Here is a 20,677-nt window from a genome sequence, read left to right on the forward strand (position 1 = left end):
ACAAGCATCATCATGACAGAACTGCCAGAATTATTCACTGGAAACTTTGCCAGTGATTTGGATTTGAAGGTAGGAAAAACTAATTAGACCATCAGGTTGAAAAAGGTTTTGGAAAATGAGCAGGTTAGTACCTTATGGGCCTTTAAGATTCAAACAGAACTGGCATCTTGTGCAAAACATGCCTGATATAAGAGTCATTGAAAACCAAGTCTGGTTAATTGTTGTTGCTCTATTGGGTGATACTAGGATTGAGGAAAAAAACTGGAAAAAAGTTCAAAATAATGGAACTTGCAGATTGAAGCTGAATATTTATGAAAATATAGTCCCATTGTATAGCAATTGAGATTGGAGCCCTCAAAGCAATATTTAAAAAATTTCCTCAATATCTGGAAATATTGAATTTATCACACCTGAACATCCTAATTTTACAAAAAATCTATCCTGCTTGGACCTGTCTATATTCTTAGATGCTACCTCAATAATTTTTAGGTTTGGATTTGGATTATTAAGTTTCTACCAGTTCTAATTGTGAATTTAACTGTACATTACAGTTTTTGTTGAAAAGTTGAAAAGAGGAAAGTATGGGTAGAATATGTGGCAATACCAGGAAATAGTAGAATAGAATAGAAATAATTGAACAAGATCATAAAATGTCAAGATCTGAAAATCACAATTGAAAGAGTATGGCATAAACCAGATGTGGTGGTCCCAGTGGTTATCAACACATTGGGTGCCATAACAAAAAATATTGAATAGTACTTAGAAAATATGCACATTGACAATGTGTGTGCGTGTGTGTGTGTGTGTGTGTGAATTACAAATGGGCACACTTTAATTCTGCACATATATGTTGATACATTATGATATCTGACTTTCTTGGCAAGAACTTGATGTGTATGAAGGCCAACAGCAATTAAAAAACTAGCAGCTGTGATTTCACAATTTTGTTTATGTAATAGTAAATCAACACCGATCAATTACAAAATACAGCTTTACTTAGAACATATTACATCTTGTGGTAATACCTTTAATACCATCAAACAACAATATTTGTTTATTGCAGATTTTTGAGAAGGTGTCAATAGGTGAATAAAATGCCAAACCCAAGATAAATATCTCACTGACTGTGCAATAAACCACAATCATAGTAATAACTGCACAGTCTGACTACAAGCAATACAATGACAATGAGCAACAATGGTGCTTTGGAATTGTTGGGGGCAATGTGCTGACTCTGTAACTGCTTAGAGACGGCTGTAAAGCACTATAAAGCAGTATATAAGTCTAAGTGCTATTGCTATTTGCTTGGACTTCCAGTCCATTTCCAGACTGACCAGTTCAAAAAGCTCTTCCCATATTTAAACTTTTTGAATTTACAAACTGAGTTTATATGACCCCTGGATTAGGGGGAGTCATGGAATAATCCTTCAGTATCCTCCTTACAGTGTTGATCTGCAAGGAGACTCTGGGGCAGTGCTCCAAAGTAGCTGGGTGAGTTGACCATTCATTTTGTTGTTGAAAAAGCAGCCATTTTGGAATTTACTTTTTAAATGGACAGTAGGTCATGGCTTTCACTACTCAAGTACTTTAATTATTATCTTTACTTAGATAAAAGAGATTCTTTTCAGTCATAGCCTGTTACTCCTTTTGAAGACCTGCACTATTTGGGGACATTGTTATTATTGAATGAAGAGGAAGAGGATTGCTGGAGGTGAGCTAAAATAAAGAACTGTGGAGTATTTTCAATGTTGATGGGAAAATGTAAAGATTTAAAAAGTTATGGTTTTGTTTTGCTGTTTTCATTAATTTGCCACCTCTATTTGAGATTGTAAATTATAACTTGCAGTTTAGTATTGTTTGTTGTAGCTGGCTGAAATCTTCCAATTTTAATGGATTCTGATTGGCCAAGAGATACTAGATGATCTAGAAAAAAGATTTATTCTTTGACCACAATAGAGAGCAAAAGAACAGAAGAAGATGAAGCAACATCAAAGACATCTAAGCCAAACAGATATTGCAAAAAATATTTTGGAGGAGTATTTAAAAACAACAGTTCACTTTATAAATCAATTATATTCCAAAGATGTCATGAAAGAGGATCAAGACAAGCAAATTACTCAAGTGATTGAAAGAAGATGAGTAATCCAGGGATGCAACCAAGTGCAGAATATTATCAAACCACTACTGCAGAAATACCGTGTTTCTCATATAATAAGGCCGGGTCTTATTCTTTTTTGAGCCCTGAAAAAATGGCTAGGCCGTCTTTTCGGGGGGTGACTTAATTCCCCCCCCTTGCATCTTCGGGCGGGCGGGCTGCGACGGCTTGGATGTTGACCTCAGCATTGGTGGGGCACTTTGTATCGGGGTCAACGCAGGCAGCACCATATCCGGTTGTGCAACAAAAGTACTTCCTAACGGCAAGCCCCCCCACCGTTTCCCCCCATTTTGCATGTTTTAATATAGGCCTTAATTTGGGAGGAGGGGCTTAATTTCATTTCATGCCTATAAAACATGCTGGGACTTCCTCTTGGGGGAGGCTGTATTGTTGGAGAAACACAGTAGTTAACAATATAAAGGACTTAACTGTAATTTTGGAATACAAATCTGAAACAAATAGTGCCCACTTTGAAGATGGTTTAATTACAAATCCCCCTGTGCATTTGAAAAATGCATTTGCCTGTAAACAAGAACTGTTGGAATACAAAAACAGACAAAATAACAGAAAATGAAATACTCTGGGAATTTATAATTAAAAGAAACAACTGCCACGTAACACCCAAAACAATTGTCAATAAGAAAGACAAAAATTTCTGAACAGAGGACATGGCAATACCTGGAGATGCAGAATAGAAGAGAAAGTATTGGGGAAAAAATATCACAAAATACAAAAAGCTGCATATAAAAATATAACAACTCTGGCAAAATAAAGCAAAGATAGTACCAATAGTAATAGGTGCCTTGTAGAGTGTGCTTCAAATAATTTAACAACCGGTTCTCTGCCCGGTTACTGGGTGGGTGTGGCCATGGTGGGCATGGCCTCGTTGGCCTCCTGCACCAACCTGGGAGTGAAAATGGGCCGCGGATGATGTTTTTGCTCTCCCGAGGCTCCGGAGACTCTGGGAGACCCGTTTTTCACCCTTCTTGGGCTCTGGGGATTTTCTTTGAGCCTCTGGGAGGTTGTTTTTGCCCTCCCTGGGGTTTGGAGGCTCTCTGGAGACCAGAAAGCGGGCCCGTTCCCAGTCTTCTGGAACTTCCAGGAGGCCTGTTTTTCTCTCTCGCTGGGTCCGGAGGTTTTCCTCAAGCCTCCAGGAGATTGATTTCACTCTCCCCAGGCTCCAGAGACTCTCCAGCATTCCAGAATTTCCGGGAGGCCTGTTTTTCACCATCCCCGGGCCTCCGCACCAACCCTGCACTTACTTGCGATCCAAAACAGGCCACGTGGGGATTCCTGGGAGGGGCGGGGTGGGCAGGGCCAGCCAGGGGTGGGAATTGCCAGTTCACCGAACTGGCTATAAAATGAACAACCGGTTTACTTGAACCTGTGCGAACCGGCAGCAGCCCACCCTGGTACCTTGGGTGCAATCATCTGCAACACCATTTAAACATCATTGGCATTGATAAAATTACCATCAGTCAATTGCAAGTGATAGCTTTACTTGGCACAGCCTACATACTGTAATGAAAATTTTACCAGGACTCAATAGGTGGATAAAAATGCCACATCTAGTCTAAACATCTGGCTCACTGTGTACAAAATGTACACTTACCATTTAATATTTCTGTAATGTTAAAGGCCTGGAAGGTTTTCTTATTTCAAGTTTTTCAAGTTTTCATCTGCATTTAAATCAGTCTAACAACTCAGCACTAGAATATTCATTTGTCAATTTCAAAGGAAATTACCTTTATTTCATTTTTAGGGACAAAGTAGCTTGAATGTTTTTTCTCTGTAAATCAATTCAAGTTCTGTATAGATATTTTTTATTTATTTATTTTTCTAATCAGAGAAAGCATGCCGGGTTGCAATGAATCAAAATATTGATCCTGAAGCATAGAAGAACCAATATAAAAAGTTTTTGAAGACCCACCTACACATCTACATTCTGCATGATTGCATATTATTAATGGAACACACAAGAATTATATTATTTTTTATAACTAATATATTATTTGTTATCACTCTTTAAGCTTATAGATTAATATTTTTCAAATAGACTCTTAGAGCCAACCTAAAAAGGATAACATTGAGGTGAAGCAGCTCAGATTATTTCAATCATTTTTCAGAAGCTGACTGTTTCTTTATTCCATTTGCAATATTAATGTCAGCTTCTAGATAGATTTTATTTAAAGTAGGCACTTCTGTAGATCAATCATTGTATCTCAGTTCACCCACAGGATTGCTATTATGGAAAAAAATAAGAGACGGAAACTCCAATAAGATGTTTCAAGCTCCTGAAGGAAAGTTGGGATATTAATCTAATTCTGTAAATGATGAAACATCTACCCAACATCTTCGTATTTTACTTATTAGCTCATACATACATTAATGGGAATCATGTGTTTAGGCAGAGATGGATTTAGGAAAGACCTGGAACATTAGTACAAACTCCAAAGTTGCAATTGTCTCATATATCTGATATTTCACATACATGCAGTTTTTTAAAATTTGAAAGTAACTTTTTCATTTTATTCTTATTTTACTTATTTTCTTATTTTTCTTTTTATTATAAAATAAAAAAAAATTTTAACTTTAAAAATAAGTTTTATTTTTAACTTTTTAACTAGCTCCATGATTCACCTCTGTATACAAGTAGTCCTTGAGTTACGACCACAATTGAGTCCAAAATTTATGTTGCTAAGTGGGACATTTTTTAAATGAGTTTTGCCCCATTTTATGACTTTTCTTGCCACAGTTGTTAAGTTAGTAACAAGGTTGTTAAGCGAACCTGGCTTCCCCATTGACTTTGCTTGCAAATGATAATAACATGACTCCGGGATACTGCAACTGTCATAAAATATGAGTCAGTTTCCAAACATCTGAATTATGATCATGTGACCACAGGGATGCTGGTCGTAAATGTGGAAAATGGTCATAAGTCTCTTTTTTCAGTGACTGTAACTTTGAACAGTCATTAAACAAACTGTTGTAAGTCAAGGGCTACTTATACTTGGTTTCAAAACAGAAGGGAATTTTTTCGGAAGCTGTGTGCATGTCCAGTGTGAGAGATTTAATAGCAACGATGTAAACATTATTTATTTGTTTTAACAAATAACATTTCTTGTGTACTCAAAGTGTTTGACCCATTAATAACTTAGGACAAATTAATTAGTGTCCTTTGCAGATTAATCTGCTTTAGCTGATCTCAATGGAAAAATATCTCGATGGAAATAAGGGTTTCTTTCATTGTTATTAAAGAGCTATACAAATACTGTTGTATGTTCAGAAGGCTTCTTTTCATTATCTTAAAACACAGAAAAGTAACATGATAAGGTTCAGATAGGAAATGGCAACTGCGAATCTTTATAGGTCTGAAATTCTGGAATTTCAGGAATAAAGAAGAGAAACACACCCATGTCTATACAGATGATCACTGTTAATAATTATTACTCAGGAAAAAATTGGTAATCCTAGAAGACAGGTGAAGTTTATGGGATCATTTTAATAAACATTTAACAAAAACCAATTGTGTGGACACTAATTGCACTTTCATAAGCTACTTCAGCTAACATACAACATAATGAGAAAGAATATTCATGTATGTCCAGTCTCTATTTGTGTGTTGATTTTCCTTTTTAAATGAGAAAGAAAAGCTGTTGTTCAAAACAGGAAATAGAGAGAAGTAATTTCACATGATTGTTTTCAATGATAAGGTACATTATTAAAGATGTTTACTTACTTCAGAGAACCTTCCACAATGGGTAGATTATGACTCTCTTAGTATTCATGCAATTGGTATGATTCCTAAAATCCACCCCTTTGGGATCCACATTGTAATGGTGTGCTTATACGAAGAGCTATATAATGAGCAACCAGTACAAAACAACAGCTATTATGCTAGGAACGTGGATGCTGCCTTGTACACAGTGAGATTATTGATCCATCTAACTCACTTATACTTACACTGTTGTGAAGCAACTTCCTAGTCAACATTTCTTTTCTATCCTACTTCAAGATAAACTGCCTCGAGACTATGCCCCTTTGACTCTAAAACATTTTACATTCAAATATGTGCTGTATCAGTCAACTATAATTTTTCCACCCATTTATATCTCATGTAATACAAGTTACTTAAAATCAGTAATACACATAATGGCTGTTGAATTTTATCTTGGTACTCACTTTGAGATAGAACTGAAAATGCCAGAACGTTGCCTGTGGACTAGTCCTTGATGGAAAAAGGTACACAACTTGGTGTTTTAGGCCTTTGTGATTTTAGTCTTAACTGATCACACTGCCTTATTTCTGTCTCCTACACAGGTAGTCCTCAACTTACAACTGTAATTGACCTCAGAATTGCAGTCATAAGTCATGCCAGTCATTAAGTGGGCCATCATATGACCAACCCCATTTTATGTTCCTTTTTTTGCAGCAATTGTTAAATGAACATGGCAGTTTTAAAGCAAATCCATTCTCCACAATTGGTGTTTTTTTTTTTTTTGCCAGAAATCAGAAATAAATGCTGGTTTTCCAGCAAAAAAAGATTGTAAATTGTGGTTACGTGAACACAGGATTCTTCCATTCTTCCAATGGTTGTAAATGTGGTCTGAATGCTAAAAATGCAATCATATGACTTTGGGTGCGTGTGTGGCTGTTAGTACTTTGAATCTGGGTTGAAAGTACCTTTTGGGGTCATGTCAGGGTGCCTGTGGTGGCCCACGTGCTCTGCCAGCAAAAACAGGTTCCCGAGCTCCGTTTTTGGCTGCAACGGCCTCCTGCAACCCTCTGTCAGCAAAAACAGTGGTCCTCCTGAGCTCCATTTTTGCCGGCAGAATGCAAATGCACCGCAAGCCAGTCCTTCTCTGTTTCATGGGACCTCCAGGCTGAAAAATGTACAGTAAGAAAAAAAAAAAAGTGATTTGCAGTGAAAAAAAGTTTGAAAAAGAATGAGACAAATGAGATTTCCTTGTTTGATCACCAGCTTTGTGTCAAAAGATTGTAATTCTAACGTTTCTTATCAGTCCACCTGAATGGTATTAATTAGTCATACTTTTAATATTTCAAATCAGCTTCTGATTCTAGTTTCAGAGAAATTCTATGGAAGAAATTGTTGCTACCACTGTCAACATAAAACTTATTTTATCTAACCATTTTTTTTTACAATAATATCAGCCGGGAGTTAGATGCAGTGGAAAGATCATTAATTGATTTTTTTTCTTTAGTCCCACTACTTTTTAATTTTTATATAAATTCAGTGATTTCATATCTTAATGTGGGTTCATCCATTGGCCAAGAGACATGTTCCAATCTTTCTTGATGTTGATGATACAGTCATCGTCTTTACTCAGTCATAGGGCTGAGAAGAGTCTTAAAAGAACTCGCACACTACTGTGAAAACTAGATACTGTTAGCTAATTAATTACAAAAAAACGAAAAGCTATAACCCTTTCTAGGAAAGTAAAAGATTATAATTAGTCAATCAGTGATCATAAAATATATAACCAGACTTTTAATATTTAGACCTAACCTTTCATGCATCTGGGAGATGAGAAGCACATTGTTATTTATCTCAAGTGGAGTCAAAGAGTTATTCTCTCGTATTTATTTAGGATAGATACTATGAGATCCTTTATTTGAAAAGTCTCTGCCCCTGTAACTCTCCAGCAATTGACTTAGACCAGGGCTGTCAAACTCGCAGCCCACGGGCCATATGTGTAACATGCTGGCCACAGCCACACCCGGTTTAGCAAAGAGAAAAAGTTGTGATACATCATGTGACGATGCTGTGACGACTCAAGTTTGACACCTCTGACTTAGAATAACTTTATTATTACTTTAATTGTACACTGATCAGGATATATTAAAATATGCAGTTGCATACAGCTCTCAAAGGGTCACCACCTCCAATATACACTACATAAATATGACAAAATAAATAAATACAAAATTATGCATATACCTACATACCCTCATATACTATATGACTCAGAGGAACAACACAGTCTAGTTCAGGGGTGTGAAACTCACGTTGCCACAGTGCCGTCACCTGACGTTATTGTGACTTTTTCCCTCTTCATTAAACCAGGCATGGTAGTGACCAATACATGACACACCTGGCCCGTTGTTGTGGTTCTCCGGCAGCAAGTGCAGACGGCTGAAGTCTCGGAGAGCGAAGACTCAGATGAGGGGCCTGTGTGTGATGCAGGTATGGGTGCCAGGACCATCAGGGAGTGGAATGCTGCCTTTGGAGATTGTGGAGGCTGGCAGCAGTGATGAAGAGGTCCCCAAGGAGTCTGTACCCAGTGCGTGTGCGTGCAGGGCTGCTCAAAAGAAAAAGCAGCTGCAGCAGCACGGGCGACTCAGGAGAAAGGCTGCAAGGTATGGCCCCTCCCTTAAGAGATAAAAGCTAGCTGAGAAATCTGAGTTCTTTGCAGGAAGCAAAGAAGTTTTTGCACTCAAGCCTTTTGGACGTTGAAAGTAAATTGGTTGGTGTTTGGAGACTCTTTGTGTTTGAAAAATTTCTTAGTAACGTTATCTAGTATTCTTGGCAGACTTGCACAACCTTGGCAAGGTTTGTTTTTATCAGAGATAATTAGTTTGAAACAGTCATTTAACCATGAAGGAACGGAATTCGGAATAATTAAAAGTTTTTGCTGTTACCTCTGTTTCATGTTTGTTTCCTTGGAGGGGTTTGGATCAGAACACCTGTGGGCCATGTGTTTGACAGCCCTGGTCTAGTTCATCTAACCTAAATGTAGTCTAACCTACAATCATTCCTCGCACTTACAACTGTCATAGCATCCCCACAGTCACATGATCAAAATACAAGTGTTTGGCAACCAACAATTATTTTTGATGGTTGCAGCATCATGGATCATGTGTTCACCATTTGAAACCTTCCCAGCCAGCTTCTAACAAGCAAAAATCAGGGGAGAAGCCACCTGCATGATTCACTTAACAACTGCAGTGATTTCTTAAAAACCGTGGCAAAAAAGGACATAAAATCAGGTGTAACTCACTTAACAATTGCCTTGCTTAGCAATGGAAATTCTGGGCCCAATGTTGGCCATAAGTCCAGAGCTACCTGTATTGAATTACTTTTCAAAATACGCTGGCAAATAATTTAGATTTTGTGGACCAGTGCGAAGGACCTTTGGCTATACTTTGAGAAATCCTTTATTAGATTAATGTTATGCATTCAATAGCTAGATTTTGTGTTGCAGCTACAAAAAATTAATCTCAGTATTTGACACATGAGAACCTCTGCCAAATCCAGGGTTCCAGTTAGACTGTTAAATGTTCCGTTTTGTTCCTTCTGTAATATAATATATATATACTTTTATTTTGTTACATTTTATTACATTTGTTTTATTATATTTTATGGACTTTTTAAAATAAACCATTTGTAATAAGCAACTCTGCAACAGTTTTAATTATAGGTCACAGCCGGGTGACATGTTTTGAATATTTCATGGACCTCACACTTCTCTTTTGATTATTTCCTATATATTTTATTTGTTCTATTGTTCACTGTACTATAATTTTCTGCCACTTTGACTGGTCAATTGTAAGCAATAAAACAAAATATTAATTACTTAGCAATTACTATTGCAAACTAAATAGTCTTTTGTTTAGAACATTGGAAGCTTTTTGAAGAAGATGAGTTCATTTTTTAAAAAGTGTAATACAGTAACTACAACTTCAGTCATTGTATTGTTGTCATGGTAATACATTGGTCAAAGCTGAAGTGGGAAAATATCCTTACTGTGCTATGCTTTCTGGAAGCAAGATATGAAGAAAAATACATAATTATTATTTGACTTCTGTAAAAAAAAGGTTTTCCTGTTTATCAGTGATTTCAGTCAGTGAACACACAGTTTTTTGTTTAGGAAGAGAGATTTTTGCCTACAATCTTTGTCCACCCTGGACGGAATTGATTGCTGCTGCTGCCTAAGCAATTCAGAAATCTAGATTATGGGAAGGTGTTGCTTGGTGTATATGTGATTAATTTGTAATATTTCTAATTGTGATCTTTTAAGTATTGGTGATTTTTCTGGTGATTTGAAAAAATATTTTCAAATAATATTTCCTGTCAAATGATTATTGCTGAATACAGGCTATCAGAAGCAGGATATTAGATGAGAGACAAAATTATTCCGACTCCATTATCTTCCTGGGAGACCAGAAAAAAGGCCAGTGTGCAACAATCCTGCAGTGACACCCATTGCGTTAATTGTTTTTTTTTTAAATAAAGTTTTATTTGGGTTTTCACACATACAAAATACAAGTAAAACATCTTTTTTGAAAATAGCATGGTCCTGGGTTGAACTTCTTTATACAGATACAAAACTCAATTTCATGCTCCTTTTTGTGTTCTATTCCATATCTTATACTATTCTACATTTTCTATATAGTTTTTCCCCTCTTTTAATTTTCTCAATTTTATTTTGATTATCTCATCTCAATTCAAATCATTATATCTATACTTTTGTCTGTTCTGTTTCAATTTCATATTATCTTTTCTCATTAAACAAATTTTCTCCTGTAGTTACTAATTGGAGTATGACACCTTTATATCTTTTAATTACATCCATTCAACTCTTACTTAAACTTCAATATGTACCTTAAGGTTATGACCTTCAATATAATACATAATACATAACTTCCAATCGAATTCTGCTTGGTACATTCTTATAATATACACTATATTCTTTTAAAAAAAGATTATAAATATATGTAATTATAAACCCTCATTCCATTCCAATTCAGTTCTATCATTAATAATCATTAAAATCTTAACATCTTTAACACTTCTTTTCAATTAAATATCATACTTCTTTAAAGACACATATAATCTCCATAATTAATTTTTCCCTTATTTTTCTTCACATATGTTTTGTAAATCATTAAATATTCATTTTGTTACATTTATTTATTGACAAGCATTCCACTGAATTACGATAGCTATTTTATCAAAAATTTTAATCATACATTGTTTCATATTTTCTAAAATTATTTTTTGTTTCTAATATAACAACACTATCTTATGTACCTTTGCAGAATCCCTTTTTCCATTACATTTTCACCCATTATCTCTAAATAGGCCCTGTTTCTCTATATTTTGTTTCTGTCCTTTATAACTTCTTTTCCTTTCTTTCTTCCCTCTCATCTTCTCCCTCCCCTTTTAACCCCCTTGTCACTCTACTTCTAATTCTCTCTTCTGCATTTCCCTCTTCCGTTGCTTTCTGATTTTATACTTATTTTTCACTTTATTTTTGGGGGGAGTTGTTTATCCCAATCTTAAACTTTCCATTCTCTTTTCCCCCTTTCCTTTTTTCCCCCACCTAAGATTACTTGTTCATTGAAGATGGCTTCTTCTTTATCGCAATCTTCTTGTTCTGCAGGCATTTCTTGTTGTTTCTCATAATTCCAAATCTCCATTTCTAAAAACTGAAATACAAAGCCAAAAGAACCTCTCCCTTCTTGTGCATCTTCTTTGTACTTTTAAAGTTCCATTTTCAGTTCTTCTAAAAGTGGAGCCATTTTAAACAGTTTTAAACAACCACCAAATTGATTTTAGTCATTCAAATACAATAACCAAAAATCCAGAAATCATCAAGTAATCCAAATAGTCCCAAGTTATTTCTTCTTATTTCTTTTTCCACTTTCTCTTCCTGAGGTTTTTGTTGCAATATTTCAGTTAAAATGTATCTTTTGGAAATCTTGTTGAGATTTTGCTGTAAGTTCTTTTCCTCCCTTCCAGATCCTGCCCTTCTCCTCCATGCTGCATCGAGAGCCCAGGGTGGGTTGACTCCTTCCTATGATGTCATTTAGCTGAGTCTGTACTAAGATATAAAAGCCAGCCCCTGGAAGAGACCCCAAGATTATTGTAGCGGCGGAATTCACTGCAGATGCCTCTCTCAATTCTGCAAAATTTGCATCTAGGGCCATGGAATCTTCAGTTGCAGCAAGAAGACTGTTATGGTTCAGAAATTGGCAGGCGGAGTCACGCCATAAATGGAAGCTGATTTCAGTTCCATTCGTGGGCGATAAGCTTTTTGGCGATGCTCTGGAATCTTCTCTCATTGAAACCAGAGATAAACGTAAAATTCTCTCTTCCTCTGGGAAGAGAGCCAACTATCGCGCAGCTCCTTATACTGGTAAACAGCCCTTTCGGGGGGGGGTTGTTCCTGCCGTCGCTCTAAGTAATCCCTCGTTCTCCCCACCCATTGGAGGTCGCCTAGCCTTCTTTGGCTCCAAATGGGAGGAGTCAACGGCGGATGCCTGTGTGCTCAGCACTATTAGGTCAGGATTACAATTGGATTTCCTAATGCACCCCTCCCCCAAAAAATTGATCTGTCCTGTCTCTTGGGACATTTCAAGGCAAGACCTCATGAATCAGGCCATTCAACTACTTCTTGAAATCCGAGCTATTCAAACCTGTTCCCCCCTCTCAGTGGGGACGTGGGCTTTATTCTCGCCTTTCATTGTTCCCAAAGCCTCAGGGGAGGGTAGCGAACCATCCTGGATCTAAAATTTCTCAACCAATTTGTAAAATACAGGCTATTTAAAATGCAGACTCTGCATTCTATTTTAGAGAGCGTTCGGGAGGGCGATCTCCTCTCTTCCACTGATCTCATGGAGGCTTACCTCCACATCCCCATTTGGCCTCATCATCACTAGTTTTTCCATTTCTGTTATCAGAATACCCATTACCAGTATTGAGCACTTCCCTTCGGCCTCTCATCGGCTTCAAGGGTCTTCACGAAGGTTCTGGCAGCATTGATGGGATCTCTGCTTTCTGTTCCAGTGAGGATCCAATGCTAATTGGACAACATTTTGATTCTGTCCTCCTTCATCCATACAGCCCATCGGGATCTACAAATTACCCTGTCATATCTCCAGAGCCACAGATTTTTCCAGTCCTGTCCACTCCCATGGTTCCTGCTTCCCTACCAACGAGCAAGAACCAGCCACTCATCCATCAAGGTCCCGCTCCCTCCACAAATCCGGAGATCTCTCAATTAGTGGTGTTCCCCGTTAATCTGGAAGGGACTCCTTCGGGGTCCCAGACAGGCTAGTGATAACCACCGATGCCAGCCTCCTGGGTTGGGGTTCCCATATGCAGGGCCAGATAGCTCAGGACCTTGGTCCAGGTCAGAGCAGGCCCTTCCCATAAATTGGCTAGAGCTCAGAGCCATTTTTCTAGCTCTCAAGCATTTCAGGCACTCAGTGACCGGCTCTCATGTTCTAGTCCTTATGGACAACATGGCCCATGGCTCATGTCAACTGGCGGGGGGGACGAGGTCCAGAGCCCTCATGGGAGAGGCTCTACAGTTGGGGTTATGGGCAGAGCAATACCTGTTGTCGATCTCGGCGGACCACTTCTCCGGGATCAACAATTCCCAGGCCGACTGGCTCAGCAGGAGCCTAGTCAACCAGGCAGAATGGTCTATTTCTCCTTCTCTATTCAGGGACCTTTCCCTCAGATTCGGAACGCCGGAGGTGGATCTTCTCCACTCCTCAAATTGCCCAGGTCACCAGATTCTTCACCAGGTTTCCTGGTGAAGGAGGGGACCAATCCCCTTCAGTGCGGATGTCCCAAAAGTCTCCTCTATGCCTTTCCCCCGCTCCCATCATTCGGGCAGTAATTCAGAAGATGTTGGAGGAACGAGCAGAGCTCCTCCTCCTGGCATCCTATTGGCCAAGGACACCATGGTTTGCGGACCTGATCCACCTGTCGGTGTCTTCTCCTTGGAGGATCGCAGCCCATCTAATCTCCCTTCATCAGGGGATTCTGCTCCATCCAGGCCCCAGTGACTGACCATGTGGCACTTGCGTGGCAGCGGCTAGAGGTGGCTGATCTTCTTGAAAGGGTCATCATCACTATCCTGGCATCTTGCAAACCTCCCACAAAGTGCATCTCTGATGCCACCTGGAAGGCCCTTCCCGATGGTGCCTTAGGGAGGGTTTCTCTCTCCCGCTTCAGCCCAGTTGGCAGAGGTTCTTAGATTCCTTCAGCATGATCTGGAGAAAGGTTTGGCCCCCAACACCTTACGTTGCTCGTTCCTTTTTGGTCATAAGGGAATAATGCTTTGATTGCTTGGGCATGCCATTTTTTTTAATATTGTTGATACTCCTATGAACATCTCTAGACCTGCAGCTGATTCATTTTTGACAAAGTGGAATGAAAGTAGCTGGGATGGTATACCATTTATAGTACATATATAGCATGCCAAATTTTAGTTCGATGCATTCAGGAGATTCATTACAGTAAGGTTTTGAAATATTCCTCTAGTACCTCTTTTAATATAGAAATAGCAGTATAGCATTGTCTTAGTATTGAGCAAAGAATCCAAATTTTGCTGCCATGGTGCAGAAAGTGGTCCTCTCCAATTTAAAAATAAAAATGTTTAAAAACAAATCTCTTTCCTTTTTCAGACTGTACAGTCTTTGCATTCTGTGTAGTTTGGTCTATATCTAAAATCTGTCTAAACGTTTTATTTTTATCATTTTATAATCTCTGTATCTCTTCATAAAACTCTTATAATTTAAGAAATATGTTTAAAAGCACTTTATCCTTAGAGAAGCATTTTGAAGTTTTTTTCACATACCTGAAAAGATATTCTATAGAATAAAGCAAGTCTGTTCTTTCTCATTCCAGAGTAAAACACACAGATCAAGAAGTCTTGCTGATTACAAACTGGAGGTGGTTGTTGATTACCTTTTACCATGATGTTTTCTAAAATTCCCAATTTAATCTATAGCCCTGGGGTTTATGGCTATTTCCTACTCAAGTTATAATTTGCTCTGACCCTAGTTAACCTTTTCAGTGTCAATTAGATGTTACCATCTTATTGCTATGTGGGAAACATGTATTTCTGAACTATTAGATCATGCCTGGAAATGATAAACCATATTGTTACAGCTTATGTGGTATGCAAGACATCTTTTATTCAAAATGTATCAGAAGAATTAACATTGCATGTCTTGTCAAATATTCTGTTGTAGATTAACCTGTATAATATTTTCGTCATGGCTGGCTTTGATTTTAATATTTCTATCTGATCTCATATTGTAATATATTGTATCTATCCCTATTGCTGCAGTTTCTGTATTTATTACATCTCTTCTCTTTTGTTTGTTTCTAACCTTTTTTAGGTGAACACTGGATTTCATTTAAAATAATTTAGTTTTAGATTTATTGATTTTTAATAATGTGGCTTGCCACCAAATTGTGATGTCTGGATTCTGGATGGACAGAGCAGTTTAACTCGATCAATTGTATTTTATTAAGTTACCCAATGTCTTTGGGTCAGTGTTTCTAAATCATTATTTCTCTGGCTACGTCTGCCAGAAAAGATGTAGTAGGAATGTATTAGTGAAAAACACTTTCCATGGAAGTTCTTTGGTGTGAAATATTTATTTATTTGTTTGTTTGTTCATTTATTTTTCATTTTTCTAAACTGTCCGTCTCAAATAAGAATAAATTACTGCAGCAAAAAAAGGAGGTGCAACTGAATAACCACATTGCAGATCAATAAGTCTTGTCCCAACTGTGGTCATAACTTGAAGGCTACCTGTAATTTATGAAAATTAAAGAGGAAAATGTATGTATTGGATATAGCATGTTCTTGAATGTCCATGTTCTGCAATACATGTGAAATTAGGTTCTTGGTTCTTTGTCCGTATGCTTGTTTATCAAACATCTCAAATCATAGATTATATATGTTCCTATATATTCGTATATATTCCTATAGCTATTTGGAAATGAATATAATGAGTAAGAAATTTGGTAGATGAAATGTATCTACCTTCTGAATACTAGATACTTTAAATTCTGAGCTTTCATCAAGCTTTATACCCATTTCTTAACCTTTTCACAAGCTGTTACTCTTGTTTTTGTGTTAGTGTAAAAGCTAAACCTGCACCATGTGTTAATGAAAGCCTTTATATCATCTAAGACAATCTTCATAGTCTCTTCATTGCTGCAATGAACTCAGGAAGTGTTGACTGCAAAACAGCCATTACAATTGCATCAGAAGAACAGTGTTGCCCAACTGACCTACTTTTTCTCTTGTGTTCAGAAGGTTGTTTGGCATTGCTAGATGGGGATAGGCATACTTTGAGGTGTACTGATGAATATCTTTATTCATATCAGTTTATAATATTTGCTACTCTCTTTTCGGTAAAAGCTTAAGTAGAAGATAAGAAAACTATTCCATTTTCCACAAAACTGACTTCACAGCTTTATTTATATTTTAATTATTTGTAAGAGAATATAGAATTCTCTAATTCTCTTAAAATATAGAATTTTTGCATCTGCAACTAACAAATATATACAGTATTATTAAAAATAAAGTTACAGAAGTAGATGTCCTTGAGAAAAGCAGCAGGCTATACAAAATTGGAAATTAAAAAAAACATATAAAGTAATATTAAACAGGCAAGTCTTTTCTGAACTAGAGATCTAATATTTGAACCAGACAACAAAGACCCAAATTTGGAAATTTACTACACTTGATTTTAATCAAAAGGCTAGTTAATTACTCCTTTCTTCTAAGAGTTCCCAATGCCATTGGCAAAAGGATAACAAACAGGATTTTTATCAGAATATCTGTTTGTTTGTCCAGGTGATATATTGGTATCACTGACTGTGAAAGTACTACATTATAAATTGCTTTATATACTGCTAGCTAATATTCAGAGAATAATAATTGCCACTTAATATTTAAAAAACTGTAGTACCTAAACTTTCAGTGGGAAATATAAACATGGTTGTTTTGTTTAGTTAAGTAATTTTTCTTTGCCACATGAACAAAGTCTTGGGAATGTAAGAAGTAATACAGAAACATTTGTTCCATGTGGACTGCAGTCTACTACATGGCAAGGGCTGGGATAAACAAGTTGTTAAACCAAGCACTTGGGAAACAAACGTGTTACTAAAATACACAGTGGCTGAAATTAATTATAACAGATGATGCAGAAATAAGTTGATATATATTTAATGCTAGCTTAGATAGAAAGAAATATAAACTATATTTGGCTTGGATTGTTACAAATACAGGTAGTCCTTGATTTATGACCACAGTTGAGCCCAAAATTCATGTTGCTAAGTGAGACAGTTGTTAAATGAATTTTGCCCCATTTTAAGGCCTTTCTTGCCACATCTGTTAAGTGAATCACCGCAATTATTAAGTTGTAACACAGCTGTTAAGTAAATTTGGCTTCCCAGTGGCTTTACTTCTCAGACGGTCAAAAAACATCATCCTAGGACACTGCAACCGTAAATATGAGTCAGTTGCCAAGCATCCAGATTTTAACCACATTACCATGGGGATGCTGCAATAGTTGTAAGTGTGAAAAACAGCCATAAGTCACTTTTAAGTCGAGGACTATCTATAGGTATATATATTGGATTGTTGGGATGGCAATAGTGAAATCATTTTGTGAATCTCTGATGGCATATTTAGCTTGGATGTAACCGAGAGCCCAGGAAAATTTTGAAGCTGACTTGAGGCATTATGAATGAGTGCTTTGGGTTTTTTTTGCATTGTTGACAAATCCCCAATTTCCATTTATGAATATCTAAATTGTTAATTATTAGATATTGTAAGATCTTATGTATTTGCTTGTTTTCATCTATTTGAAAACAGCATAGTATCCCAATAAACAGTTATACCTGTGTTAATGTTTTTTGTGGTGTCTTAATTGTATAGGAGAGCCAGTTTGGTATAGAGATTGAGGGCACTTGGATGGAAAATGGAAGAGCATGAATTCTGGTCTCACCTTAAACTTGAAGCCAAATGCGTAATTTAAGGCCAGTAACTCTCTGATTTGTAGGAAGAAGGCAATGGCAAATCACTTCCAAAATGAGGCCATAAACATTATAGGGACTTGCATCTTATGTTGAATATGCAGGAGCTGATTCCTCCCCCAGGTCTCATACTGCACGTTGTCACTTCTGTAATGCTATTTTGCAAGTAGCTTTTGTATTGGTACTTTGGGAAAAAGTTGCATTCTATATGCATCAAGATATTTCTGGATCATTCTTCCATAACCATGGATGGATGGATGGATGGATGGATGGAAATTATTGTTCAGAAAAGGTTGTAATGTGACTGAAATAAGAAAGCCAGAGTGCTGATTGATGATTCCTAGAGCTACTGACTTAAATATAGTGTAACAATAAATTAAGTTATGGCACATTGATTTTGTTTGAAACATAAGTATAAAAGAAATCTAATGAAATTACATATTAAAATTATTTTTAATTCTATCAACAGAAAACGCTGTTCAGACAATCTGATGGATGAGGATGAGAAAGACAGGGCAAAGAGGTAAATAGCCAGGTTTTTTGGGAAATATATTTATAAGTTTAACATAGTTTTTATTTTATTTTAGAAGAAAAACAGCAAGAAGAGAAGAAAACTGGTAATACTAAAAAGTAGTAGAATTGCCATAATTGTTTTGTTTTGTGCCATTCTTTTTTGCATTTTTGCCTTGAACATGGGAATGTGAGAAATGCGGGATTCTTTCCTTCATATATATTAGTTTTAGGAATTTGAATTTACAACACTAGGGTATACTTATAGCCAAAACAATTTTGTTCTCTTAGCTCTTTGTTGTCTTTCAGTTTGTTTCATTCTAATGTAAAGAATTAATTTTCTTAAGAACAGATTGCAGTAGTAAATAAACACGAGTGATTCCATGTCGTGTGTCTACTAACAATTTCATTCTGTTCATAGGGCTTCACGTAATAAGTCTGAAAAGAAGAGACGTGACCAGTTCAATGTTCTCATTAAGGAGCTCAGCTCAATGCTTCCAGGAAATACATGTAAAATGGACAAAACTACAGTTCTTGAAAAAGTCATTGGCTTTCTCCAGAAACATAATGGTAATTCTTGTGTTATCTTTAAAATTAACAATTATTCCATTGAGTTGTCTTAATATTCATTGCTTTGTAATTAAGTCAAATGCAAAGCATTTATTTCATCAGGTTGTTATTTAGCTGAAAGGAACAATTTTCCTTTCAAATCATTTTGGGATCTTTCAGTTTCTAACTGCTCTGCTTTGAAACACTTTGTTAACATCAGCGTATCTAAAACTTAAGATGGGTCAAATTTTAAACATTTTACAATAGTTCTATTATTTAAATTGTTTAAGAAACATATTTTAATAAGCCCCAGTTTAGCCAATTTGCCAGAAATTAAGAATTTAAACAGATATGGATGTGGTAATTTTGAAAGAGTCATAGCTGGTCTCATGAAATGACTGCCTTAATTGTTACTGAAAATAACAGAACCATTATTTCCTAGAAGACATTTTGGAAAGATAGATTTGAAATTGGAAGTCCACAACATCAAACACTCTTTGAATTCACTATTTTTCCCTCTAGCTTCCAATTCTATAAGGCAACTTGGTGACATCATTCCACATTTAAATATTTCTCAACTTACAACTATAACTTTCATTGCAACATCTGTTGCTAAATGATGCCATTATAAATCACACCCGATTTTACTACCTTTTTTGCCATGGTCATTAAATGGACCTCATGGTTGTTAAATCAAATCCAGTTTCTGTATTGACTTTGCTTGTCAGAAGACCCTCTGGGAAGTGGGCAAATGGCAGTCATGTGATGATACATGTAGGTTGGTTACCAGATACCAAATTTTGATGACAAGACCTCAAGGGTGTGTGTAACAGCATCATGAGTGCAAAGACCAGTTGTAAGTCACATTTTTAGTGCTGTCAAACAATTGTTAAATGAAATGGTTGTAACTTGACAATTATTTGTACATTTAATCAGCATGCCATCTCAACACACATACTTTAGTAGTAATAGTTGGTTATTTTATGTGTTATGTGCTTATAAACACAGTACAAACATAGGAAAAGTTTCTACTCTTGTGTACCTTTGCTTATAAATCAAAACTTTTAGCTATAATAATATGCTGTTTTATGTATGTCTAGAACAAAGTTATCTATAGTCTGATTCTATTTATTAGACTTTTTTGAGCGGATATAAATTAATTGTAGATCCTTAACATAAACTTAAAATTTATACCACTATTTCTCAAATAAGCCAAACAAAGCAACTAACACAAAGCACACAAAGGAAAGAGCAGGCAAAATGCACTCATAATGTACACTGTTTTTAAAAAAGATTCCGAAAATACCTTTGGCACTTGGTGGAGGCCAGAAACATTAATGAAAATAGCAGTGACAGTGGGAGTGGAAGTTTATAGCCCCATATAGTAATCTCCCAGTTAGTTAAACTAATTATACTTAATTAATGAAAATATCAGGATGTGTAGGGAATCTGATAAGTGCAAAACATGCTGTGTGTAGTCATCATCTTGGAAATAGATGGCTTTCATATAAAGCCAAAATATGAATTATTAATTATAATTATTTTACATTTACAGTAATTACATTCCAGGGATCCTTTAAAATGAAAGGAGACAATATATTTTTAAAAACAAATAATATGTAAATGGAAGTATTTCTTCCATTTCT

At 36.4% G+C, this 20,677-nt stretch overlaps 1 protein-coding gene across 1 annotated transcript in view; it reads left to right on the top strand.

Annotated features, from left to right (window-relative positions):
* Nucleotides 1-20,677, top strand: part of NPAS2 (neuronal PAS domain protein 2) — a 68,491-nt gene that overhangs the window by 5,516 nt on the left and 42,298 nt on the right. The window contains exons 4-5 of the mRNA XM_026707555.2: nt 18,442-18,495; nt 18,904-19,052. Coding sequence (XP_026563340.2) covers nt 18,442-18,495; nt 18,904-19,052 — 203 coding nt within the window. The remainder of the gene's footprint in view (nt 1-18,441; nt 18,496-18,903; nt 19,053-20,677) is intronic.

This window comes from Pseudonaja textilis, chromosome 8 (genome assembly GCF_049901715.1).
Source record: "Pseudonaja textilis isolate UNSWEBS1 chromosome 8, rPseTex1.2, whole genome shotgun sequence".
In the NCBI taxonomy this organism is placed as follows: Eukaryota; Metazoa; Chordata; class Lepidosauria; order Squamata; family Elapidae; genus Pseudonaja; species Pseudonaja textilis.